Genomic DNA, 26418 nt, shown 5'->3' on the forward strand with positions numbered 1-26418 from the left:
CATTTTAAAATATTACAGACCAGTGTTTTTTGTAGAATGTCCCTCAATTTGGATTTATCAGATGTTTTCTCACGATTAGATTCAGGTCATGTGTCTTTGGCAAGAGTGTCACTGAAGCGAGGCTGCATTCTTCTCATTATATCCTTCAGGTGGCACCTGGTGTCGTTTGTCCCATTACTGGTAACGGTCACTTTGATCACTTGAGTAAGGCAGTAGCCTTAGGTTTCTCCACTGCGAAGTTACTCTTTTTTCTTTGTAATTAATAAGTGTTTTGGGAGAAGTGCTTTGCACCTGTAAATATCTCATCCTTCTTCAGATTTTCAGCTTATTCATTTATTTCCTGTTTTATTCAGTGGGTTGTATTGTCCTACCATATTCCTTATTTTTATATTCAAATTCTCCTAGATTTGGCCAGATGGAGCCCATTCAAACTGGCTTTTGTATCCATTTTACCATGTTCCCGTCATTGTTAGAACACTCCTTGCTTTGTTGTATAATAGGATGTCCAGATTCATCTTGGAATGCCCCTTACACAGCTCTGGAATCCGCCATTTCTCCAAGAAGCTCATTCTTTTTAGTGGAGATCTTGGTGTTTCAAAGCGAAGATGTGGTCTCCGAGTGCCCATTGTTACTGAGGTGTGGCTGTTCCCTGCTCGCTCAGAGACAGCGCTAGGACGCGCTCACGCACCCACATTACAGCTGTGGGCCACGGCTACTCCTCCCCTCCCGCCCTCCGTGTCCGTCCCGCACACGACAGCGCTAGGACACGCTTACGCACCCACATTACAGCTGTGGGCCACGGCTACTCCTCCCCTCCCGCCCTCCGTGTCCGTCCCGCACACGCCCCACAGCTCTAGGGCCGAGTTGTTCAGGAGGGAAAGCGGAGGGGCAGGGGAAACACAGAGCCGTAGTCACCTTTTAAAATCTCTGTGCGTTTTTAGACTTTATGGTAAAAATAACTGTTATTCTAAATGAGGATGAACTGATCTATTGAAGGTAGCAGAGGAGCTTGGGCTTCTTGATTTTCGGAAAAGAGTTCGTATTTCTCTTCTGGATTAGCCTCAGGAATTTTGGCTGTAAGATTTATATATATCCCATAATGATTTTGACACATCAAGAGGAATTTGGCTGTGAGATGATCTTCAGAAGGCTCAGCCTGAGTGACCATCATGCTGGGAAACCTCCTCAGTTAATTGTTCATTAACCATGTACCTATAAGATTTTCTACTTTTTTTTTTTTGAGACAGGGTCTTGCTCTGTTGCTGGGGCTGGAGTGCGGTGGCTTCTCCAACACACACAGTGGCTTAGGCACATCACTGCCACCTTGTTATCAGGAACACTGGACAACACTTCAGCATTGTGCTTGGGGACATTTTAAATGGTGAAATCACCAGCAAAAAGCACAAAAATGTGAAAAACATGGCACTAAATGGACCGTGTAGAACAGGACACATGTCTGCAGTCTCAGAGCTGAGACGAAAAGGCAGAGTTCCACCTTGCTGGGCCTTACCTGGAAACGTGGGCACTGGGTCCCTGAAAGTTTTTGCTGCTCTGCATGTGCCTGTGAAAGTGCTCCGTGTATTGATTTTGGGGTTATTTTAGCAAGTAGGCGAATTTGCAGTTACAGAGTCTGCAGATGCGGATTGACTATATTTATGGAATGAATGAAAGAACTATTTGACAGTGTTGGAGCTACCAAAGTTCTGGAAGTTATACACACAGAAGTAATACTTACCCTTATTTATTCTTTGTAGGGAGAAGTCATAAAATGGTATGTGTTTTTAATATCCTTTTGGGGAGAACAGATTGGCCACAAGGTTAAGAAGATATGTGATTGGTAAGAAAAAGAAACATTTCATTTCATTTATTTTTTATATTTAGTAACCTCTGATTTTCCTTTACTATCTCTCTGTAGTCAAGGAGAAATAGGCTGAGCGCAACGGCTGCTAGTTTTGTTATGATTTCCTTGCAGTGATACCTTCTTAAACACTTAATTTGTCATCTCTCTTGCCAGTGCATTACTCAGGTGGCCCCTGAGTAAACGGTGGCGTGTGTGTGTGTGTGTGTGTGTGTGTGTGTGTGTGTGGTTTGTGTTTGTTTTTGTGTTTTAAACCTGTTTAATGATTCCCAGCCCAAGGATATTGTTGGATCTCAGAAGGCTGGACTTGGGAATGAGCTGCCGGGTGTCACTGAGGGCAGGAGTGGAATGTGGATCCGAGAGCGAGTTTGCTCAGTTTCTTTCATTGAGCAGATGTCTGCTGAGCGTCCGTGTGTGACACCTGACCACGGGCACATGCCCACGTGTGCACCTGTCTCTCCCAGAGGGTTGCCGGGAGATGACAGATGCACGATACATCCTCCTCTGTCTTCCAGTTACCACTGCCATGTGTACCCCTACCCACACACCGCTGAGGAGCGGGAGGAGATCCAGGAGGGGCTGAACACTCGCATCCAAGATCTGTACACTGTGAGTGAGGCTGACACCGCGCCTCCCTCCTGAGGGATGCACGGCCTTTGCAAACCCATTTGCTTTTTTGATACGGGTAATTTTGGATGTGGACAAATCCATACGTTCCAGTGAGACTGCAGTGTCGCTTCCCTCCCCCCTCATGGGAGTTTTATTTTAGCAGCCTGGGTAGTAACCATGGGGTTTTTAAGATGGATTCCCTGGTCATCTTTGGTATGTTGGATTGTAGTTCTTGATCACAAAAGGCAAGAAGGCCACGTGTGAAATGCTGGCATTGTTTTACCTGTACGATTTACATTCCCGCTTCTGCTGTCAGTGAGGGTTCCCGGTGGCAGGGCCGCGACACAGACTGACTCATTTAAGCAGAAGGGGATTTCTTGGCGGGATGGGACCGGATGGGCATTGGTGGCTCCCAGGGTTGACAGGGGCGGGGCCAAGCTTGGGAATGGGTAGGAACCCCGGGGGCTCTCTGGAGCCAGGTGGGCCATCCTGCTGTCTCAGTGACGATGACATCTAACCACCTCCTGTGTCCGTGGGGTCATGTTCTCTGGAGGCGACTTCTGGAAAGAGGGTGTATGCTTGGCTGAGCTTAGATTTCCCGCCCACCTCCAGGTGGTGCTGGGGGCGGGAGGGAGAGACAGGCGCCTGGAATGCTCCTCCGCCAACAGGGAGAAATTCGCCTAAAGGAAGTCGGGTGCCAGGCGGACAAAAACCAAAGCACGCGGCCACCCTGCAAGCCCCGCGCCTTCTCCCCCAGGTGCTCCACAAGACCGAGGACTACTTACGGCAAGTGCTGTGTAAAGCTGCCGAGTCTGTCTACACCCGCGTCGTCCAGGTGAAGAAAATGAAAGCCATTTACCACATGCTGAACATGTGCAGCATCGACGTGACTAACAAATGCCTCATCGCCGAGGTCTGGTGTCCCGAGGCGGATCTGCACGAGCTGCGCCGGGCGCTGGAGGAGGGCTCGGTAAGCTGCCTCGCTCCCCCGCCGGGGCTGAGAGACTGCGGACCCGACACGCTCAGACAGTTAAAGGAAATGGGAATTTCGTCCAGTAAGGAGCTAGTTGTTGGAGGGGGTGTGGGTGTGCATACAGTTTAAATTACTCTTTCCAATAAGTAGTACGTTCACATGGTTTAAAAGGAAAAAGAAGTGTCAAAACGTGACAGACACATGAGGTGGCTTTACCCACATGGCCTCATGTGTCCATTTCTTCTACTCAGAGATAATCATCATTTTGGTGCTGTTATATGTTTGAGTTTCTTAACTGCAGACAAGCAGACGTGAGCAGGTATTCTTTTCTTCACAAAAGGCGTGCTATTCACACTATCATTTTCACTTAATAAGACTTCCCTGTTTTTTAAAATAACTATTTAACATTCTGTTATGTGCATGTACCATGGTTTATTTGACTACTTCCCTGGTCATTTAGGTAGTTTCCAATGTTAAATGCCACTGCAGGGTGTGACACTGGACCTAGAATGTTTTTTTTTTTTTTTTTTTTTTGAGACAGTCTCGCTCTGTTGCCCGGGCTAAAGTGAGTGCTGTGGCATCAGCCTAGCTCACAGCAACCTCAAACTCCTGGGCTCAAGTGATCCTCCTGCCTCAGCCTCCCGAGTAGCTGGGACTACAGGCATGCACCACCATGCCCGGCTAATTTTTTCTATATATATTTTAGTTGGCCAGATAATTTCTTTCTATTTTTAGTAGGGATGGGGTCTTGCTCTTGCTCAGGCTGGTCTCGAACTCCTGACCTCGAGCAATCCACCCGCCTCGGCCTCCCAGAGTGCTGGGATTACAGGCGTGAGCCACCACGCCCGGCCTTGGACCTAGAATGTTTCCTGTGTGTACAAGTCTGTCTGTGGGGCAGGTTCCCCGAAGTGCAACTGCTGGATTAATTTGGATAGATATTGCTAGTAGTTTTTTTCTTGGATAGTAATTTTTTCTTCTTTTTCTCTTTTTGTGTGACAGAGAGAGAGTGGTGCTACAATCCCCTCATTTATGAACATAATCCCAACGAAGGAAACACCCCCGACTCTCATCCGCACCAACAAGTTCACTGAGGGCTTTCAGAACATCGTGGACGCCTATGGCGTCGGGAGCTACAGGGAAGTGAACCCAGGTTGGAAATGCTTGCATTTCACGTGGCATTGCTGCGTCTCCTCGCTCTGAGAACGTAAAAGATGTTTGGAAAAATAGGCTTACTGCTACTTTTTTGTCACCTTGTTTAGTGCGATGTTTTAAATTTAACCTCACAATTCTATCCTAGCAATGCTAGAGATAGTCAGGATCATCGCGAGTCATTGGGTTAAGTCAGGTGTTCTGCGCTGTATTCGCCGTGAGTCTGAAGGCTCTTTCCCTTTGCTTCCCCACAGCTCTGTTCACCATCATCACCTTCCCGTTTCTGTTTGCTGTGATGTTTGGAGACTTTGGACACGGCTTTGTCATGTTCTTATTTGCCCTCTTGCTGGTGTTAAATGAAAACCATCCCAGACTAAACCAGTCTCAGGAGGTAAAAATATAACCACTCCAGCTCGTTTCCGGTTGGGTAGCATGGACAGTGACCACAAGAGAGACGCTATTAGCTGTCACCTGTCGGCCGTGGCTGTGCTGCGTGAGAGCTGGGGGCCGTCACCTCCAGCTGCCAGGACTGTGTTGCATGGGGCTGTTTTCTGAGAAGCCCTGAGGGGACCGCTAAGCGTGCACCAGACTGATGCTGTCCCGTGAGCACGTCCCCCAGTGACCATATCTTGCTGTTGCGCTTTGCTCCCCGCAGATCATGAGAATGTTCTTCCACGGGCGCTACATCCTGCTGCTCATGGGGCTGTTCTCCGTGTACACCGGCCTCATCTACAACGACTGCTTCTCCAAGTCCGTGAACCTGTTCGGCTCCGGGTGGAACGTGTCTGCCATGTTCAGCTCCAGCCACGCCCCCACAGAGCACAAGAAAATGGTGCTTTGGAAGTAAGTGTCCTGTCACCCAATCATGTCTTGGGTACAGAAAGCATTTTTCTGAGATTCCTTCCCCCTCCCCGCAGTAAGCCGTCTCGCTCTGCTTCTGTTACAGCGACAGCACCGTGAGGCACAGCAGGGTTTTGCAGTTGGATCCCAGTGTCCCCGGGGTGTTCCGAGGCCCTTATCCTCTCGGCATTGATCCTGTGAGTGCGCTGTCCTGCCCTTGTCTCCTTGATCTGGGGTGGCCCCCAGTTTTAGGTGCCAGAAGGTTCCCTAGAGGTTTGGGCAGGGTTCACATGTGCTTGTGCGAGGGGGAGGGTGTTCCCCGTGCTCCGTGGAGCCCCTGGACTCGCAGAGCAAGCGGGAACGTCACGCTCTCCATTTGGCACGCCAGGGGCTGTGCCCGACCACGAGAAGTCTGCAGAGAGATGGGCTGCATTCTGTCCTCTTTCCTGACCTATTTTCCTCTAGTGAGACGTGACACTTCAGGAGCCCTGTTTCTTAGATTGCTTCTTTGTATGTGTGAATTATTTTTTTACCCATTGATGTAAAAGAAACATTTTTGTCTGTCCTAATAGGCCCTGTTTCCCTTTTCCTAATCCACCCGGGGTGGGGACCGTAGGAATTAATTTTCAGGCAAGAAGAGAAACAGTCAGTGATCAGGGACCCGGAGTGGGGACCCTGGGGGTCAGGGCTGCCTTGGGGAGCTCAGCATGGCCTGGGTTCCACTCTGGCGCGCCAGCTGCCAGCAGCTCAAATCCGCCACGTGCTGCACTTCTGCTTTTATCTTTTTCACAGTTAAACTTTACTACAGAATATACATACAAGAGAGTATATAGCACGTGTGTAAACATGTCATATATAACACATGTACTTGTGTGTCCCCCACCAAGACGGGCTGTAACCCAGGACTCGAGAGTGCCCCGGCCCTTCCCCGCGGGCGCCAGCGCAAACCTTCGGCTCTGTGAACTTCCTGTGACTCTTGCTCTTGCTTTTCTATTTGGTTTTGCTGCCTTGGCACGTGTCCCTAAATGCCGTGTTGTTCCATCTGGCATCCTTTGAGCTTAAATTGAGAAAATTGTTTTTTAACTGTCTGTGGCTCTGGTTTAAAAAAATCAATGGTTCTCAGATTGAAAGCATCATGAGAAAAGTCTGAGTATTTCTTTTTAAAATTTAGAGCTGCTCCTCAATGTAAGACAGGAACTTTCTTGAGTGTCACCTTTTCAAGGAAGTTAAAAGATTTTTTTGTTTTGTTTTGTCTGGTGTTTAGATTTGGAACTTGGCCACAAATCGCCTCACTTTTCTAAACTCTTTCAAAATGAAAATGTCTGTGATCTTAGGAATTATTCACATGACTTTTGGAGTCATTCTGGGAATATTTAACCACTTGTAAGTACAGATATTTTTAAAGCAATATTTATGAACCAAGTTTGGTATTTCTTAAACTTTGCTTCTTGCAGGTAGACTGTTTATTGGTTAAAGGGCAGCCCATATGGTAGTGTACTGCTTTATAGAATTCTGTTTTGATTATTTAGATTTTTTGCAGTTTAAGTGATTCATTCATTCAGCAAATATTTATTGAGCACATAGTATGTGACAAGTGCTGTTCTAGGCATTAGGGGTTCAGCAGTGAGGGAGACAGAAAAAAGTTTTTGGCCTCATGGAGCTTACATTCAGGTGGGACAGGCACGTAACACATAAATTCATAATATATTTCCAGAAGTGATTTTTGGCATATTCCTTTTTTATGTTACAAATAAGAAAACTTTTTGTTTTTACTTTATCAAAGCTAGTCTATTAACAGTAAGAGATTATACAATTTTCTCTAACTAGACCTGTTCATTCTCATCTCTAAACATAACTTGTATAACATTAGTTATAGCTTTAAATCTTAATATAACTGGAAACTTGGAAAACTTTTACAATTTAAAATGAGGCATTTTGGACCCAGAGTCACTAATAATTTGTAGCTTTGCTTTGAGGAAACAAATGTTTCTGAATAAAAGAATCAGGGAAGGAAGCATGAGTGGGGTTTGACACGTCGGTGGTTTTGCTGTCCTCGCGTCTCTTTGTCTTTGTGGATGCATCTGGAACACGAGTCCGGGTCATCACAAGACAGATGCTGTTGTACTGAAATTGGCTGTATTTTTTTTAGTCACAAAAGATTTGAGATTAATTGACTCTTTACTTTGTAACGTAGGCTGATTTTGTTCATGTGTTGACTGGTTCCTTCTTTTTTCTAGGCATTTCCGGAAGAAGTTCAATATCTACTTGGTTTCCATCCCAGAACTTCTCTTCATGCTCTGCATCTTTGGATACCTTATATTTATGATTGTCTATAAGTGGCTGGTTTTTTCAGCAGAGACCTCCCGAGTCGCTCCTAGCATTCTGATTGAATTTATCAATATGTTTTTATTCCCAGCCAGTGAAGTAAATGGGCTCTACACAGGGCAGGTAAGTACCCTTTTCCCCCCTCATGAACTTACCAGAAGTTTCCCAAGAGCCTCTCATCTGCTTAGCAGAGCGAGTGCAGGTGACTTCCGCAGGCCTCCCAGGGGACCTGGGAGCGTCCTGTTTCTGTGCGTTGTCACCAGGGGATGCGGGTGAGGCTCTGGGCAGGCTGGCTGAACGCACTCGCTGCCGCTCAGTAGCTGACAGTGTGGGGAAGGAGATGCATTGCGGGGGGCTCCTGCCGGCTGCCCAGCGCCCAGTTCAGAGTGGGCACCTGGGACACAGCACACGGGCCCTCTCGGAAAATGGCTTTTCTATAGTCGCGCGTTCGTGTGATGTCACAGTGTGGGCTTCCGGGCTGACTGCTCCACGCGGAGTTCCAGCTCTGCCACTTCCTCGAGATGGAACTTTGAGCAGATTATTTAACCTCCCGGTGCCTCCGTTTCCTCATCTGTAAAATGGGATTAAAAACAGGAGCCAGATCACAGTGTAGAGCTAGTATGTCCAAAGTGCTTTAAAGAGTGCTTGGCACGTACCTGCTAGTCCACACAACAAAAACCCAGAACCAAGGATATAAAAAGGTATTCTGCTTGTGTGTGTATGTTCCCATCTACGGTGTCTCCGGAAACGAGTAGCTAGAGTTTGAGTCTATGTAGAACTTTTCTAAAATTTCCTTACTGGCCTAAAACAAAGTAATACGTTACCACTGTGTCGTTAGTGGTGTTCACCAGTTCTGAATGCAGCTGTGTGTTTGGAGGAAGAAGACAGCACGCTGGCAGGTGGAATTCGGCCTACCCGCACTTAATGTGCCCAGCACGGGATGTTCTGTTTGATGTCTGCCAATTTGCTCAAGCGCTGCTGACGCCGTCGGCACCCTGCATTTCAGTCGCTCTTCTCCCCTTGTGCACCAACAGGAGCACGTCCAGAGAGTGTTGCTGGTCGTCACGGCATTGTCTGTCCCTGTCCTCTTCCTGGGAAAGCCACTCTTTCTGCTATGGCTCCACAACGGGCGCAGTTGCTTTGGGGTGAGCCGGGTAAGTGTGAGCTCGGGTGCGCGTCTGTGACCGTGAGTGGCGTCTGCCGGTAGCTGTTGCAGGACTGGTGGAACAGCCGCCTCTCACAGGGCCCCAGTCCAAACTGCGTCATTCACAATGCTGGTGTCGCCGGGCCCGCAGAAGCTGGGTGACAGCCTGCTGTGTCCTGGGCACGTGGAGACAGGCCCCCCTGCTGAGCAACAAGCCTGTTAGGAATTTAACCCAGCCCTTCGGTCCAGCTTGGCATGATTAAAAAGTTTTTTTCCATGTTCTTACCTCTTAATTTTTTCTTTAAAGTGTTTTTTATTTAAATAATATAACTAGTTTACAGAAAATGTGGAAAATATAGAAAATAGTGTCCTTATGTTCCAGCACCCACTTATAACCAGTTGCCATTTGTTGAATTTCTTTCTAGACTGTTCTCCTGTATGTCTAGTATCACATTTTCTTTCTTTTTTAAAAAAATTGTAACGTAGAGCTTACCATTTTAACCACTTTTAAGTGTACAATTCAGTGGCATTAAGGACATTCATAATGTGTAACCATCACCACCCTCCATCTCTAGAACTTTTTCATCTTGAAGAACTGAAACTGTGTCCCAGTTAAACCCTAACTCCCTGTTCCTTTCTCCTCCCAGCCCCTGGTCCCCGCCATTCCACTTTCTGTCTCTGACTAGCTGCCTCACATAGGTAGAATCGTGCGGCGTTTATCCTTTCGTGTCTAGCTTCTTTCACTTAGCGTACTGTCTTTAAAGTTCATCTGTGTTGTTGGATGTGTCAAAATTTCCTTCTCTCTGGATAATCTTCCATCGTATGGACGCACCACGTCGTGTTCAGTCACCCGTCCGCTGATGGACACTCGCATTGTTTGCACTCCTGGCTGTTGTGGATAGCGCTGCTGTGAACACGGGTGTATAAATGTCCCTTCAGGTCTCGTTCTTTTGGGTGTATACCCAGAAGTGGGATTGCTGGATCGTATGGTGATTCTATGTTTAATCTTTGACGAATGGCCATGCTGTTTTCCAAAGTGGCTGCACCATTTTACATTCCTACCAACAATGCGAGAGGTTTCTAATTTCTCCACATCCTCGTCAACACTTACTATTTTATGTTTTTTTTGTTGTTGTTGGTAACAGCTATCCTAATGGGTATGAAGTGCTTATTTTCTTTTAAGAACCTTTTTTATTCCCAAAGAGCTGAATCATTAAGAGAAACAAAGGGGCTGTATAACTTTGGTTTTGTCACGACCGTGAAGTGTTATAGGCACTGACTGTGTACTCTTTTGGTTGTTAGAGTGGCTACACGCTTGTAAGGAAAGATAGTGAGGAAGAAGTTTCTTTGCTGGGAAACCAAGACATAGAAGAGGGACATAACCAAATGGAAGATGGATGTAGAGAAATGACATGTGAAGAGGTAATCTTTCCCGTTGCTGTTGATAAACTTAGATAAGTAATCAAGCTTCTGTAGAGATAATCGTCATGATAAAAATGATAATTACAGTGTAAAAATACAAAACAAAACAACAGTTACTCAAGGCTTTCCAAGTGCTGTTTTGGTCATACAATTGGTGTCATAATGCAAGAGTTTGGGTTGTCATTTTGTTGTTTCACTTTTACAATGGGATTCATACTGTCACCATTGCAAGTTATGATTGAAGTGACTTAAGGTGCCACAAACGTTGCTCTCCAAAGGTTCCTGTGTCAGTATTTATATATATGTGTGTGTGTGTGTGTGTGTGTGTGTGTGTGTGTGTACTTTTTTTTTTTTTGACAGAAGATCTCACTCTGTTGCCCAGGCTAGAGTGCAGTGGCGTCATCACAGCTCACAGCAACCTCAAACTCCTGTGCTCAAGCGATCCTCCTGCCTCAGCCTCCCAAGTAGCTGGGACTGTAGGTGTGCACAACCACACCCGGCTAATTTTTCTGTTTTTTTGTAGAGACGAGGGCTCACTCTTGCTCACGCTGGTCTCAAACTCCTGAGCTCAGGCGATCCTCCCACCTTGACCTCCCAGAGTGCTAGGATTACAGGCATGAGCTACTGCTCCCAGCCCAGAACTTTCTGTAGTTAGAAGACATAGAGACCCAGTTTACTCTGATTTCAAAGGGAAATCTACTGGCTCATGTCAGACAGGAGTAGAGTTGGTTTCAGGATGATTACAGCTTGGTTGGTTTTTTTTTTTTTCTTTGTAAGTTTTTTTTGTTTGTAAGTTTGCTCTATATTCTGAAGCCGGTTGGCCCCATGGTGTCGGAACCCTGGCCACAGGTAGCCCTGGGCTTATTTTTTTCAGTCTTTCAATCAGAGAGGAAAGCATTCCTACCTCTCATGACTAGTACGGAAAACCCCACGGAGATACCAGGATTGGCCTGGCTGGGGCCACCTGCCATCCCTGGACCAGTGACTGGTCTGTCTGCCGGGGCTGCCGTAACCAAATACCACAAACTGGGTGGCTTGTCTCTCACCGTTCTGGAGGCTGGAAGCCCAGCATCAAGATGCTCGCAGGGTTGGTTTCTCCTGAGGCCGCTGTCCTTGGCCTGCAGACAGTTGCCTTCTCGCCGCAGCCTCACGTGGCCCTTCCTCTGTGTGTCTGCGCCCTGGCTTCCTGCTGGGCCAGCCTCGCCCTCGTGGCCTCATTTAACCTCCTTAAAGGTCCTGTCTCCAAATACAGTCACACTGGGGTTAGGGCTTCAACGTACGGATTTTGGGGACATAATTCAGTCCATCGCAGCTGTGGCGAGGGCTGGGCACGAGGCTGGACAGAGGAAGTAGCAGCCCCCCAGAGAGGGAGGTGCCGTCCTGGGCAGACACGCAGAGCATGTCCTCCACAAGCACCTTTCCTTTCTTGGAAACCTTATTTTGGCCATTTAGTGAGGACCAAACAAAATTTCTTATAGTTAATGTTTTATAGTTATCATGTAATTTAGTGTTTTAATTTGAGACAATTAATAATTGGGCTTATAGGATCACAGAAAAACAGAAAGCAGAGCTGGAAAGAGCATTGGAATCTTGCTGGCATTTTGCAGCCTTGTCACTATCAGGGACCCTTTTATAGTTTTCCCGTCTTGGCTCTGTATTTAGGGTTCTCTTATCCTTAAGCTGAGGCACTAGTAGCCTTCGCTCTCGTTGGTGAGCAGCCATTTAATCCTTAGATGTTGTGTAATGCTCAGACCAGCTCAGGGGCCCTGCTGGGCCACCTAAGGGTGTTGGCACCCTGGGCTGTGGCAAGCCCACCTCCTCTAGTCCGGCCCCTCTGTTTGCACAGGGGAAACTGAGGCTAGAGGTGGAAGGGGGGCTGGTGAGGGTGGGGAGTCTTGTGGAGCTGGGAGCAGAACTCAGCCTTGGGCTTCCTGTTCCTCACCCTCTGGGTGTTGTCACCAGCATTCCGGAAGGCAGTTCTTCCCCTGTGATCCTGAAGGTGGGACACACTTAACCCGTGGGAGTGTGCGTGTGACACAGTGAGGCTAGTGCGTGTGACACAGTGAGGCTAACACGTGTGTGATCTCTCTCAGTTCAATTTTGGAGAAATACTCATGACCCAAGTCATCCACTCCATCGAGTACTGTCTTGGCTGCATCTCCAACACCGCGTCCTACCTGAGGCTCTGGGCGCTCAGTCTGGCGCACGCACGTAAGTTCCGGCTCACACCTGTCCCCAGACTCCGTGTTGAGACACCTGTGGCGCCACAGTGAGCTCATGGGAGACCCCGTGAGGTAGTTTAAGTTTTTGAGGGAAACATGGCACCGTCTTTCAGTCACTGTGCGAACTCGTGCCGTTAGCCGGCGAGTGCCCAGGGCTCCCGGCTGTTTCTTTCAGGGGTGCTGAGAAAATGGCCCCTGAGACGCCAGGGGCGTTGAGGCCGAGAAGGCCTGGGAACCTCCGGCATAAACACGTTCAGTCTCCGCTGTTACTGTTATTACTGATAGTTTATTCGGTCCTGCCTTACTAAGTGTGAATATTTATTAGTATTTATTTTAAGCAAGTCCTGAAATGGTGCAGGTTAACAGTTTTGACTGCAGGCATTCCTCCCTCTGCATGGTCCGATGACGCACGCATTTAGTTTCCACCGTTGAGTTAAATAACCCCTGTTCTGCGGCAACTCGGTCCGAATCCATCAGCACCGTCTGCCGTCTGAGCTCTTGGGCAAAGTACACACTTAGCCGCTCGGGCTTTAGTCCGCAGACCACGTGCATAGCACACTTGCTGTCGGGACCAGTGGCCAGTCACCAGCTTCTTTCAGACATTGGCATTTGGAAACATGCCAGGCCAGAGAGTTTTTTTTTTTAAATTATAGTGATGTTTTTATAAGCGTCGCGGAAGGTCTGGGATTTATGGCCCCGCAGGGAGGGGCCCCTGTGCTCCCTCATCTCCGTTTTGCAGAGGACGCGACGGAGCCCAGGAAGGCCGGTGCCCTGCGCGGGGTCGCCCAGTCTGTCTGCCGGGGCAGAGCCTGGCCTGGGTCTGGCGCCTGCTGCGGGGCCAGCACTGCCCCCGACGGCGCTGAGCCGACCCGGTCTGGGTCGAGATCTCCCGCCGGTAGGAGGGCCGCCGGCTTTTCCGGAATGCCACGTCTTCCTCAGTGTTGACGACAGTTAAGGAACTGGGTAACTTTTACCTGAGAAGCAGGTTACATACGTGATGCACACGTGTGTATGTTATTTTATGGGGTGGTGGCTCGGAGCTGCACATAGCGAAGCGAGCCCGCGGCTTCCTTTGCAGAGCTGTCCGACGTGCTGTGGGCCATGCTGATGCGCGTGGGCCTTCGCGTGGACACGACCTACGGGGTCTTGCTGCTGCTCCCGGTGATCGCTCTCTTCGCAGTGTTGACCGTCTTCATCCTCTTGGTCATGGAAGGGCTTTCTGCGTTTCTTCACGCCATACGCCTCCACTGGTGAGTCTGAGATTCAGCCTTGGGACTGTTATCTAAACACATATAACCCTTCCCCCTAAACACGCAGAACCCCCCAAAACCTAATGCTTGACGTAGGCTAGTTCTTGCCTTCTGCCTTTGGGATCTGTATTCAAATCTTCCGAGTTAAAATTGTATTTTGTTTCTGAACTGTTATCACTGTTTATGCTTGTGAGTTTTTGCTTACAGAATAATTGCAGGTGTTTTATACTCTTAGTTGACTTTGGGTCTGACAGATTGCTTTATCTTACTGTAAAACACTTCTTATGTGTTTTTGTTTTGTAGTATATATCAAATTAATTCTGTGTGCATCCAGTTTCCTCAGTGGAGAGAGAGGTTCTAATTACTCGTGCGTGTGCCTTCTGTGTGTCTGGCTGTGTGACAAAAGGGGCAGGATGCATCAGTGACAGCTCCCGTTACACACTGGGACAGCCAGCGTGGGGGCGGGAGGTGTTCCTCTAAATAAAAATATTTGTGCTGAGAGCATGTTATGGCATGAAGCAATTCTAGCACAGTAATTTTTTTTTAACATATAAATGTTTTAAGAAACAGGAATGTTATTTCACAATCTTCCATTAATACGTGAATTTTCTTTTTTTAGGGTGGAATTTCAGAACAAATTCTATGTTGGTGCAGGCACCAAATTTGTTCCTTTCTCATTTAGTCTGCTTTCATCGAAGTTTAGTAAGGACGACAGTGTGGCATGATCATCCTGCTGTACCCAGCCCGCTTTCAAGTTTATGGAGAAGTATCATGTTGTAGAATTTCACTTACATCAAACTTGTGATAGGAAAAATTCCGTCTTCATTGATTGCCTTATGATATAGCCAAATAATTCTGTAAGATATACCTCTTCCTCATATGTTAAATATTTTGTATAGTTTATCAATTTTGGGTATATAAATTTCTTTTGGTTTTTACGATGAGTGAATATAAGTTAATGCCAACTGTTATGTTAAAGTTGTTTTTTAAAATACAGGATTGGGGGAGAGAAGCCAATTTTGGATGGCTAATTAAAAAATGGTCTTAGATACTTGATTCCTTTAAACTTTATTAAAAAAACAAAGTTATTCTGTCATCTGAAGTTGTCAGATAATATTTTCCAACTGCTGAGTAAGCATGGTTTTTAAAAAAATTTAATGACGGATTATCAAAAGATCCACATTTATTCTGCTTGATTAAAAAATATGCAAATGTTTTTTATCATATGCTATCTAGAATTACAAGCAGAGGATTGTTTCTACAATTTTGTCTTGTTTTAATAATTCCAGGAAATGGGATAAAATATTATAAAACATACAACAAATGGTTATCCCATTTGTATATTTTTTTAAAGACTCTTATCCTGTTACCCTTTCATAAAACCAATTATGACCATTGTATGTTTGGAAAGATAAGCTGTGTACTGAGCCTTAAAACCCAGTTTGATTGTAGAAGATCTAATATGAATATAATTTGAACTTAGTGACCAGCTTGGCTGATGTTACTGAACAAAAAGGGTTTATACTGAGTGAAGGAAGGGTAAAAAGTAGTATTTTGTATATTTTTTATAACAAAATATAAAGATATTTTACCATGAAGAGATTGCACTTATCCTTGAAAACAGCATAATTATAATTTTTTGTTTTTAGACTTGTTTCTAAATAAAGGTCTGATAAAGGTATGTAGAGTTAATTTAAACCTTCAAACACTATTGAGATCAGTTGAAAACTATTAATAATTCTAACTACGCCATTAATTTATAATCCTTAGTTTAAATTCATCGATTCACTTGACATTTAGTTTTCTGTGAATTTGAGTGCATCTTATTGAATGTTTGGATCTATACCGTAATCTTGTAAATTGTGTTCATTTTTCATATTTTACTCTAATTGATTTTAGATAATTATTTTCACCTTCTTAAAATTTCGAGTAGCACACGTTAAAGGCCCGTCTGCCCCCGTGCTCCTTCACCCTGATTAGTAGTAGAGACTTTGGCACTTTGGTGACAAGCGCCGTTATGGCAGCACGGGGTTTACGGAGATCTTCGCAGGTCAGTTCAAGGCCCGTGTGCGGAGAGGCCTGGGCTGAACGTCATCTGACACAGCCGCGACTCTAAACTTAGCCCTTCTCCCTTACAGTGAAGACTCTGTGCTGCTGCTGGATGAGAGGTTATCCACGGCCAGTTGGGACTTCCTGCTTCTTGTCCCTCAAGTTATCAAACATAAAACAGTGCTGATGAAACTCTTGGAAATGATTTTGCTCTCAAAGTTTTGTTTCCCCAGACAGGTGTAATGTTGGGCACTTCTACTGGGGGAATATGAAATCCAAGTAATGTTCAGATTTCAAGGTTGTTTTTTACCTGATGTCCCCCGCAAATTGTCATTTGCCTTACTTTACTCCAAGGATCTATCATAAAATCAGTAGTAACTGCTTCATCCTTAGGAAACCCAAGACTTCATTCAGGGCACTATTAGCTGATTAGTAAACAAGGGACACATGGCGTCCGTCCGCTGGAATCTTCTACGGCTCCCTGCTGGTGATTGTCATGGGCGCCACTCTAACATTCTAATGAACACCTTACCGGGATGCAGAACAGGGTGAAGCGTCCTTTTCCAGTTGGAATCTGCGTAGTGGTTATGCAGAATGTAATTAGGTGAAAAGCCAATTAATTGTCCTAACTTTTGTGAAGGAATTCTCTGGAAATAGTTTGATATGGTATCTCGTAGACACCAGGGGAGATTTTATTTCTTTTATAAAGCGATCGGCTCTGATGTCGTGCTCCCAGAGTGGTGGTTCTTGTTTTGTTTTGTATTGAAGCAATTTGCTAGAACCTATTGTGTGTCCAGTTTTTGAGACATTTTTCATTTCCTTGACAGCAGGTACCCAGAGGAAAGATGGTCAGTTGTCTGGATAACACTAGATGGTATCTCTTTATTTTCCTAAAGATAAATGTCATGACAGCCACAGTTTCAGTTTTCATTCAGATGTTTATTGCCATATGTTATTGGAGTCCTAATATAAAAGCCCAAGGGATTTCTGCAGTAAAATAGAATTTGATTTCATCTCGCCAGGGTGGAGACTGCGCTCGCAGTGACGCAATCGAGGTCAGTTAAGGACCACAGGGTGCTCTGAGAGGGACCCTGGGTTGTGCTGAGCCCTGTGGACTTGCTGTCCCGGACAGGACTTTGAAAAGACTACTCTTTCGCTGAATGCTGCTCCTTCCTCATTTCTGGAATGGGTATTTTATAACATTCTGGTCTCAGTGTTCAACCTGCAGTAGTTTAATAAGAAACAGAATATCTATAGCATAGGTAACTGGTGATGCCTACGAAGTAAGTATTCAGACATTTTAGAGCCTGATTCATTTTGGAAAACAAAAAATAACATCTACACCTGTTCTGCAGCCTGCATTTAAAAACAAATTTCTCTATTAAAAATTTGAAGCCTGGTTTGCTTGCATGCCATATGGAATATCTCCAAGAAGGTTATTAAGAGATCTTAATTCAAGATGATGGGAATAAGGCAGTTCGGAGTAACAGTTTTCTTACAGTCAAGCCATTAATGCTGAGGTTTGGTTTAGAATTTTAAGAAATACTTAGAATATTCCACTCAGTCCTTGACGGGAAAATCTAACAAGAAGGTTAGGAGGTTCTAAGGGTCGGCCTAGTCATCTAGGGGCTCAGCTCCTCTCGAGGGGAAATGACAGTGAACAAGTTCGTGTTTTGCTCCACAAATGCATGAGAGGACAAATTGCATCTTCCTATCAGTATTGAACTTCCTTTTACTAATGACAAATAAATATATTTATATTTTTAAAACCGGTGTTTTGCTTGATTATGCTTTGTCTTGGCTACAAAGCCAAAGAGCTCTGCCCCTTCCCTGATTTTGTACCAGAAGGAACTTGCCCTCGGGGGACTCTCCCGTGTACTTGCTTCTCTGCGGTCTTGGATCCGCACTGTGCCCTTCTGCCTCCGCCCCTCCTGCCGTGACCCTGTCTCCCACCTCCCTTGGCTCAGCTTCCTTATCTGCAAGGTGGGCGCGCGCCCTGCAGACGGGGGGTCGTGAGAATTACGGGAGGCGACGCCCGTCTGGTGCCTCGGCGCCCAGCAAGGTCTGCGGGCTGTCGCGCCCTTCCCCGGGCTGCGGCGGCCCGAGGCCCGGTCCTGGCCGTGCGGTCCCGCCCCGCTGCCGAGAGGGGGCGCTGCCGCCTGCCCGGACTCGCTTCCCCGGGACCACGGGCGGGGCCCGCGCGGCGGCACGGGGTGGGGGCGGGCGGGGACCCAGAGGGGCCCGCGCGGCGGCCGTTGCCGGGGCGCCCGTTGCTAGGAGCGCGTTGTCACGGACGCCGCCCGACGCCGGCTCCCTCTGCCCGGCGCCGCGCCATGGACGACCTGCGGGTGCTGTGGATGCGCGACCGCGTGTACACCGCCTTCGGCCTCAGCGACCCGCAGATCTTCGAGGACCTGCTGAACCGCGACGACGGCGAGGGCGAGGACACCGTGCTGCACTTCCTCAACCAGCGGAGCGACGAGGAGGGCGCCGCCACGCTCTTCTTCTACCGCACGGTGGTGCCCGAGGAGGTGGAGGTGGAGATGGGTGAGCCCGCCGCCCCCGCCCGCCCGCGCAGGTGCTTCCTGCCGCCGCCACGTGCGGCCGCCGCGGAACCCGCGACACGGCCGCCCGGCCCTCCCGGAGAGTCAGGCCCCGAGTGAGCCCGCGGCCAAGTCCCACGCAGCCCTCGCTCCGCAGCGGCCGCGGCGCCAGCGCTGTATCGGGCCGCCGGCCCGTGCGCTGGGCGTTCTTCGCGTCCCCGCGTTACACAGGAGCACACCGGCACCGAGGGGGTTAAGTAGCCTGCCCAAGGCCACGTGGGCGGTGGGCTTCACTGTCCGGTGACACGCAGTGGCCGGGTAGGGCCGTCCCGTGCTGGCAGGCGCCCAGGCACCCCCACTCTCTTCGGCGGCCGCAGGGTCTCGGGGAGGGTGGGAGGAGCACACTTTCTGTTTCTGGAGGCTCCTCGTGTGCCGAAAAGAGAAGTAATGCCAAGGCGAGGCTTTGAAAAGTTACAGGACATTTAAAATGTTTATGTTGAATAAGGCAGCATCTTTAATAGCAAAAGATGACAGTGACAGGGTGCGCAGACCATCGGTGGAGGGGGGTCCCCACCCCAATGGGTAGGCCTGCCTGCTCCAAAAGGCCAGGGACACAGAAAGGAGGGAGCTCAGGGCTGAAGCAGGAGGCAGCACAGCGTGCTGGGACAAGGGACAGGAAAATGCAGGAAGGACACGGAAAAAGTTGCCTGGTCGCAGCAGCGTGAGGACAGCTGTCCTGAACTGCCACGTCCACAGCAGCCTCCAGTGCATGAGGCCTGTGGGTCCCACACCAGGCCTCTCACAGGTGGGGTGGCGGGGCCAGGTGTACTTTTTTTTAAAGATATTAGGCACATTCATTTATTTTATTGTGTTTATTCATTTTTTTTTTTTTTTTTTAGAGACAGGGTCTTGCTCTATCGCCCAGGCTGGAGTGTACTGGCACAATCAGAGATCACTTGTTATTTTGAACTCTGGGGCCTGAGTAGCTGGTACTACAGGCATTTACCACCATGCCTGGCTAATTTAAAAAAATTTTTTTAAGAGATGGGGTCTTGCTATATTGCCCAGGCTGGTCTCAAATTCCTGGGTTCAAGCAATTCTCCCGCCTTGGCTTCCCAAAGTGCTGAAATTACAGGCATGAGCCACCATGCCTGACCACATTCATTTATTTTAAATATGAATTCTTTACATATACAAAATAATACAGGTATTCATTGTAAAGAATCCCAAACCACAAATAAACAACAATAACAAATTGCCAGTGGAACTCGGAGACATGACCACATGATTACATTTTGGAATCTCACCTTCCAGTCTCTCACTCCCCTGGGCAGGCCTGTGGACCCGGACGTTACATTGTAACGGGACCTTGAATTTAGGCTCTTCCAGTATCACCAAGTGAAATTATGGATGCGAAAATACACGAACAGGATTGACCACTCAACATGCACCACAGTTTCAGTAACCTAGATTTTGTACACTTTAAAAAATCATACAAAGACCCTAAAGAATGCACGTGACTTGAACTGCTTGCAGAGGCCCTAGAGGGGTGGCTGTTTTCTGCTCTATGTTTACTGGCACATGTTTAGGCCAAATGTCTACTAGGTTGGATGTCCCCATCAGTCTCACTTCAGAGGGTCCCCTGGTTACTTCCTGGACCTGCTAAAGGGTGCTGTTTCCGGCTGCTTCTACCCCTGGTCTTCCCCTCTGTTTCCGGCTCTTTCCCACCGTCACTGCTTGGCGAGAAGCTGCCATGCCTGGAGGTGCTAGGTGGCGCTGGGCGTTGGGCTCCGGCCAGGTGGGAAGAAGGGACCTCCGCCCCATCTCTGCATCTCTCGTTGTCGTCACTCACTCTCTGCTTATTAGGCCCACAGGCTCACAAAGACGCTCGAACAGCTTTAGTGGGTCCTTTTGGGGGGCTCTGCTCTGTCCCAAGGACCTTCAGTGGGGTGGCGCGTCCTGTCATTCCTTTTTCCTGCCCCTCCCCTGGTCAAGACTTCTCTCTGCTCCCAGCTAACAGTGCTAGGAATGAGACAGGGAGGCACTGGGGACGGGGTGGGGACAGAGGTGTCCTCCCTGGCAGCAGCTAGCCCAGGAGGCGGTTTTAGCAGGTGTGCGTGTGCTCTTTCTTGAGATAACAAAATGGAATCGTACTGCACATATCATTTAATAACTTGCTTACATTTCAAAAAATTACACAGGTATTGATGGGATACATGTTCTCTAAAAAACTCACATAACATAGAATTATATAAAGTAAAAAGTGAAAAAGCAGCACTTCACCATCCCTTAAGCTCGAGTCCTACTGCCATTCCTATGGGTAGCCACTGTTATTAGTTTTGTGTGTACCCTGCCGGCTCTTTTTCCAAATATCTATCTATCTATCTACCTGTCTGTCTGTCTCCCTGCCTACCTTTCTAAATCTCTATCCATTTGTCTACCTACCTATCTATGTCTGTCTGTCTGTATCTATATATAATGATATTTTTGATGATAATATGTAGATACATATGTAGTTGCTAAAACTATAAATAAAATCATACTATGCTTATTGTTTTGTGACTTGATCCCCCCCCCCCCGGCAACATATCCTGGAGATTTGTTCATGTCAATACCTATAGGTCTACCTAACACTATAGATTTTAAATATATACATGTACCGTATTTGACTTACCCATTCCCCAATTAATTGACATTTAGCATTTTACAGTATTTCATTCTACAGACAACGTAACAGTATCCACCTATCTTTGCAAGCTCTTGTTCTTCTGTAGGATGGATGTATAAAGGTGGAGTTGGTGCTGTAAGGAGTGTGCACATTTACAATTCAGGTCTGGCAGGTCCTGCCAAACTGTCCTCCAGGAAGGCCCGGCCTGTCACACCCCAGCGACGGCGGGTGAGGTGCCTGCTCCCCAACAGCCTTGCGGACATTGGATATTGTCACACTTTTAGATTTTTGCCAGTGTCATAGATGAATAGCGGATGCACGTCCTGACTCTGTTCATATTAATGTTTATATAAATGTTGGTGGAGGTGGAGCCTCTTTCCCCTTCAGTTTTTTATTGTGATAACATACACGTAACATACACTTTACCATCTTAGCCATTTTAAGTGTGCAGCTCAGCGCGATGAAATATGTCCATAGTGTTGCACAACCACGAGCCTCTTTTTTATGCTTCTTGGTCACTTATATTTCCTCTGGGCTGGTGGTGACTCTGTGACCGTTCTCGTGTCCTTCATCTCTTGGCAGGATTTGGGCAAACCTTCCTTGCGGTCACCGGGAGCCGGCTGCAGTGACCGGTCCCTTTCTGTATGACCGTGACCTGCACGAGTCTCCCGCGGGCCGTGCCCCGACCCCTCGGCTCCATGGAAAGCAAACACAGCAGGTGTTTCGTGCAGTGAAAAATGACATTTTGTCTTTTCTTTCCATTTATGTGGCTGTGAAGAAAGTGAGGCACCTCTTGCTTTCGACGAGGAGGACGCGGAGGAGGAGATGGCTTCTCCGAAGGTGGAGTCCCTGGACAGATGGCAAGGTGCGGGTGAGGGGTGCGGGGTGGGTGGACGGGGGGACCCTGCCCTGGGTGCAGGTGTTGACCGCCACGCTGCCCTGGGTTCCTGCTGCTCCTCGGTGCCAGGCAGAAGGGACACAGCCGGCCCGGTAACACATGCACACAGTAGTTTCCCGGGGCTCTACTCGCGAGTCGCCACCAACGTGAGGGCTGAAAACAGCAGAAATTCATTCTCTCACACTTCTGGAGGCCAGAAGTCCAAACTCAGGGTGTCACCAGGGCCCTGCTTCCTCGGAAGGTCAGGGGGGAGGACGCTTCCTGGCCTCCTCCGGCAGCTGGTGGCTGCAGCATCCTCAGCTCACAGCTGCGTCACTGAGCCTCCTCCCCTGCGTGCCCGCGTCTCCTCTCTCCTCTGGCATGGGCACCAGGCATGTTGGGTTTAGGGCCACCCGTATCCAGTGTGACTGCATCATAACTAATGACATCTGCGAAGATCTTATTTCCAAATAAGGTCACGCTCTGAGGACGTAATTTTGGGGGGGACACTTCAGCGCAGTACAGCACATGACACGAGGACACCGGTCTCGCTCGGCGTCTGCTCCACGCGGGACAACGCCGTACGCTCTCCTTCGCGGCGAGGGCTGCCGGGGTGCAGCCTACAGATGCCGGTTCTTTGAGGGGACTCGCCAGCGCACGCCGATGTTTAAGTCAAGGAGTCTGCTGATCGTCACTTGGGACGTGGGACCAGACTTGCTGCTGTATATGCACAGGGTGTCCTGTGACATTTCTGATCCTCTGCAGGCTTGGAGTCATCTCTGTCGTGGTGACGATGTGACCTTAGCAACGTGCTCTAACCCAGTTTTCTATCCTAGTGGTTCTTGGTGGGGGGAGGTTTGTGGCACCGATGAATCCGTGAGCAGCAGAGACCTGGGTGGGGGGAGGTTGCTTAGGAGGGAAGGTTGGGGAAGTCCTTTCCCACAAAGTCAGTTAAGCCACACTTAAGTGTTCTTTTTCTTTTCATCGTGGTAAAATAGCTGTAACGTGAAACTTACCATTGTAACCATTTCTAGGTGGCATTAAGTACATTCGTAAGCCTGTGTTTGCTGTGGTCTGTTGCTAGTGCCCCGATGACCCTGCCCTCTCTGGACCGCGTCTCCTGCCGGCCAGCGTGTCAGGCCTTTGACCTTGCTGGAATCGAATCCTCCAGAACCTGCCCAGTAGTTACCACTGTCCCATTTTACGGATGAGAAAACCGATGGCAGAGAGGATTCAGCCCCCGCACGTTGAGTTGATTCCAAAGCAGCAGTGACTTCGCACAGTGCCCGTCAGAGGGAGAGCTGAGTTCCAGGGAAAGCTCCCCGCTCCGTAGTCGCCGCGCTGGGACGCTCTCAGGGCTGACACTTGGCACCCCACGAGGTTTCCGGATCCGCCTTGATCACATTAGGCTTGAGAGAGATGCAATCATTTTTTTGTTGTTGTTGTTTTTTTTTTTTAAGACAGAGTCTCGCTCTGTCACCCTGGCTAGAGTGCCGTGGCGTCAGCCTAGCTCACAGCAACCTCACACTCCTGGGCTCAAGTGATCCTCCTGCCTCAGCCTCCCAGAGTGCTGGGATTACAGGCGTGTGCCACCGCACCCGGGCCAGATGCAATTATTTTATTTAGGCTACGTTTCTTTTTGTCCCACACGAGTTTTGAGTCTCATAGTGAAAAAGGCATCAATGCTTACAGGTTAGCTGTAATCCTCGTGTTAATGATAAACTCGTTTTTAGTAAAAATCTCAGAGAAGTCACATGTTGGACACTGTAGCTGGAAAACTCCCCCCCAACCCCCGCCGCCACACACACAATTTCTGGTGGACGACCTGTGAAAACGCAGCCTGGCTGTCTTCCGTTATAACGTACGTCAAGGCTTCCCTTGTAACAAATGTCCGTGTAGCTATTGGATGACCTGCCTTTTGAATCCAATATGCTGTGACACAAAATGCAGGCCTGCCTGGTCTCGACGATAGGAAACCTAACTTTCTGATTATTTCATCTTACACTCGGGATAATGTCTTGCAGGGAAGAGTTTGTCGTGGAAAAGTGGTTCCCTTGGTCAGTATTTAGCCAGCATAGAGAGTGAAGACCTGGACAAAGAGATGTCAGAAAAACCCTCCACCAAGGTACGCACGGCCCTCGGTCCCCCTCGCTGGGGCAATGGGGTGCTGCCGCCGCTGCCGGCGGTCAGGGGATGGACATAGTCCCTCCACGGGAGTCATCGTGTTGGAGTGGAGACTACAGGACCCCGTGTTAAGGGTCCTCAAGACCACCCTCAGGTTCAGTGATTAACTAGGAGGACTTACAGGACCCAGAAAAGCTGTTATACTCATGGTTCTCGTTTAGGATGCAAATTAGCACCAGCAAAGGAAAAGGTGCACAGGGTGGGCCAGGAGAAAGCAGGTGCAGGCTTCCCGTTGTCCTCTCCCAGGGACTAGTGGGTGACAACTCACACGGAGTATTGCCAACCAGGGAGGCTCACCCGAGCCTCAGTGTCAGGGTTTGGGTTGGGGGATGGTCACGTAGGCATGGAGCGTCCACACGGCTGAATTTAGTTACTCAGCTTCCCCAGCCCCCAACCCCCCCCCCAGGGGTCAAACTGAAACAAGCGTGACCAGGATTCCAGGCAAACAAAAACAGGCTATCTGGCTTAGCCCACGACTCACATCAGGCAGGACATTCCGGAAGCTTAGAAGTTGTCACCCCAGAGCCAGTTGAAGACCAGGCCTGAAGACCTCTGGGGACGTGGAGGGTTTGGACAACCCAGGCCTGCTGAGCGAATGCTTCATTGCAAACGTCCCAAGGGCGGCGTTTCAGACTAGGACGTCACTCAGCCTGGCCTGTGCTCAGTGAAATTGCCCTGAATTGCTTCAGGAATGTGTCCCCCCCAACCCAAAACAGAATTCAGACCTGGTTCGTGGCTAGGTCTGGCCTAGCAAAGCTCTGCCGGGACTTTGTCCAGGTCAGTTTACTGGGGCGTGGCTGTGCTGGCCACCCGACAGAGGGGTCGCGCTTAGAGGTCAGAGTCTGGGTGCATTTTAGTCCCGTGCTGTAGCCCCTGGTTCCGATGCGGGGCGCTGGCGGCGTCGTGAGGGAGTGAGATCTGCCCCTGCGCTGAGAGGAGGCCTCAGGTGTACTTGAATGTCAGGGTCTTCGGGTGAACAGGTGTGTCTCAGCAACGACATTTGTTCCCCGTGTTGCAGAGACGCGTGAGGACCATCGTGGAGAGGACGTGTCTCCACATGCTGTGCACGCCTGTTCCCGAGGAGTTTCTGGACCAGAACGTGGTATTTTTTCTCCGAAACACCAAAGGTATATTTCTGGTGTGTGTGTGTGTGTGTGTGTGTGTGTGTGTGTGTTGCGGGGCGGGTTATGTGTGTACATGAGTGAGTGCATGATTCTTTCTTTCTCTTTTTACATTTTCTTGAGAACGTAACTTTTTACGAATGGAGTTGATGCTCATTTTTCCTGGGTTCCTTACTTGTGACGTCGCCCGCTCACCGATGTTGGCTCGTAACCCTGCGAGCGACACTGGTGACACTTTCGAGGTCGTTGGCGGACGTGGGCAGAGCGAGGAGAAATTCCAGTGCCGCGTGTTCCCAGATGAGTTTGAGCAAGACGGCGTCCCTGCCTTCCTGTCTCAGCTGTCACCCTGCGAGCAGGTGTCCTTCTCGTGACCGATTCAGTGCCGTACTTTCTGCATGTTTCTGCTTTTTGTTGGCGATTTTGCGGCTTTCCATGGCCCCTGAGCGCGGCGTGGAGGTGCTCTCTGGTGTTGCCAAGGGCCAGGAGGCTGCGACGTGCCCCACGGAGAAAGTAGGGGGGTCAGGGAAGCTTCGTTCAGGCACGAGTGATTGAGCTGTTTTCCACGAGTCAATGTCACAGAGTCAATGCTGTGTGTTAAATACAGGGTCTTTAAACAAGCGCACAGGAAACAGAGTCAGGTGTTGACGGGTTGGGGAAGCGCAGTGCACAGCGACTCCCAGGGACCTCACACCGTGTTCCCGCTGGGAGCGGGGTTCGGCCTTCTGATTCTGTGCTTGGTCACGGTGACTTTATAGAACGTCACTACCAGGAACAACAAGAACCGACTGTACGTGTATGTTCTTAACTCTACTTGCAACAATCAGAGGACGATTCCAAGCCAGGCGACGCCCGGTTATAAGACGAGCTTTCGTGGGCTTCTCTGCGTGGCTGTGCAATTTCAATGCAGGAGCCACTCAGAGGCCAAGTTTATCCTGCAGGGTCACTTTCTGGGCGTCCCCACTGCACTCTATCCTGCCCGAGCACCCCCCAACTCTTGCTGATCCCCCTGCAGAACATCAACAGCAAAGCTGAGGCCCGGGTGGGCGGCGCCAGTCTCTGGCCCCACGTTAGTGCCATTTGGTCTCGTTCTACTTGTCTTTCTGCAGTGGTCTTTCCCACACTGGGGTCTTAGGCCGTCCTTTAAAACCAATTCAAGTGCAGAGTGTTTAATATAAGGAAACGTG

General features: G+C 48.7%; 2 protein-coding genes across 3 annotated transcripts in view; both read left to right on the plus strand.

The window, feature by feature from the left end:
- ATP6V0A2 (ATPase H+ transporting V0 subunit a2) overlaps positions 1-16758 on the plus strand; it is a 28703-nt gene extending 11945 nt beyond the window's left edge. Inside the window, exons 7-21 of one of the 2 annotated variants that reach the window (XR_006730746.1) lie at positions 1755-1837; positions 2374-2467; positions 3225-3437; positions 4440-4590; positions 4844-4980; positions 5245-5432; positions 5536-5626; positions 6694-6812; positions 7667-7877; positions 8789-8908; positions 10201-10320; positions 12414-12531; positions 13621-13792; positions 14412-15842; positions 15931-16758. Coding sequence is in view for 1 of the 2 variants with exons in the window: in XM_045534986.1 (XP_045390942.1) it covers positions 1755-1837; positions 2374-2467; positions 3225-3437; positions 4440-4590; positions 4844-4980; positions 5245-5432; positions 5536-5626; positions 6694-6812; positions 7667-7877; positions 8789-8908; positions 10201-10320; positions 12414-12531; positions 13621-13792; positions 14412-14517 (1923 nt within the window). In the remaining variant the exon portion in view is untranslated. Of the gene's footprint in view, positions 1-1754; positions 1838-2373; positions 2468-3224; positions 3438-4439; positions 4591-4843; positions 4981-5244; positions 5433-5535; positions 5627-6693; positions 6813-7666; positions 7878-8788; positions 8909-10200; positions 10321-12413; positions 12532-13620; positions 13793-14411 lie in introns of both variants that reach the window. The other variant, XM_045534986.1, reaches the window with a different exon arrangement.
- A 1416-nt stretch (positions 16759-18174) lies between these two features.
- The window catches only part of DNAH10 (dynein axonemal heavy chain 10), a 101249-nt gene continuing 93005 nt past the window's right edge, over positions 18175-26418 (plus strand). Inside the window, exons 1-4 of the mRNA XM_045534988.1 lie at positions 18175-18388; positions 21831-21917; positions 23954-24054; positions 25132-25240. Of these exons, the coding sequence (XP_045390944.1) occupies positions 18175-18388; positions 21831-21917; positions 23954-24054; positions 25132-25240 (511 nt within the window). The remainder of the gene's footprint in view (positions 18389-21830; positions 21918-23953; positions 24055-25131; positions 25241-26418) is intronic.

This window comes from Lemur catta, chromosome 21 (genome assembly GCF_020740605.2).
Source record: "Lemur catta isolate mLemCat1 chromosome 21, mLemCat1.pri, whole genome shotgun sequence".
Classification (NCBI taxonomy): Eukaryota; Metazoa; Chordata; class Mammalia; order Primates; family Lemuridae; genus Lemur; species Lemur catta.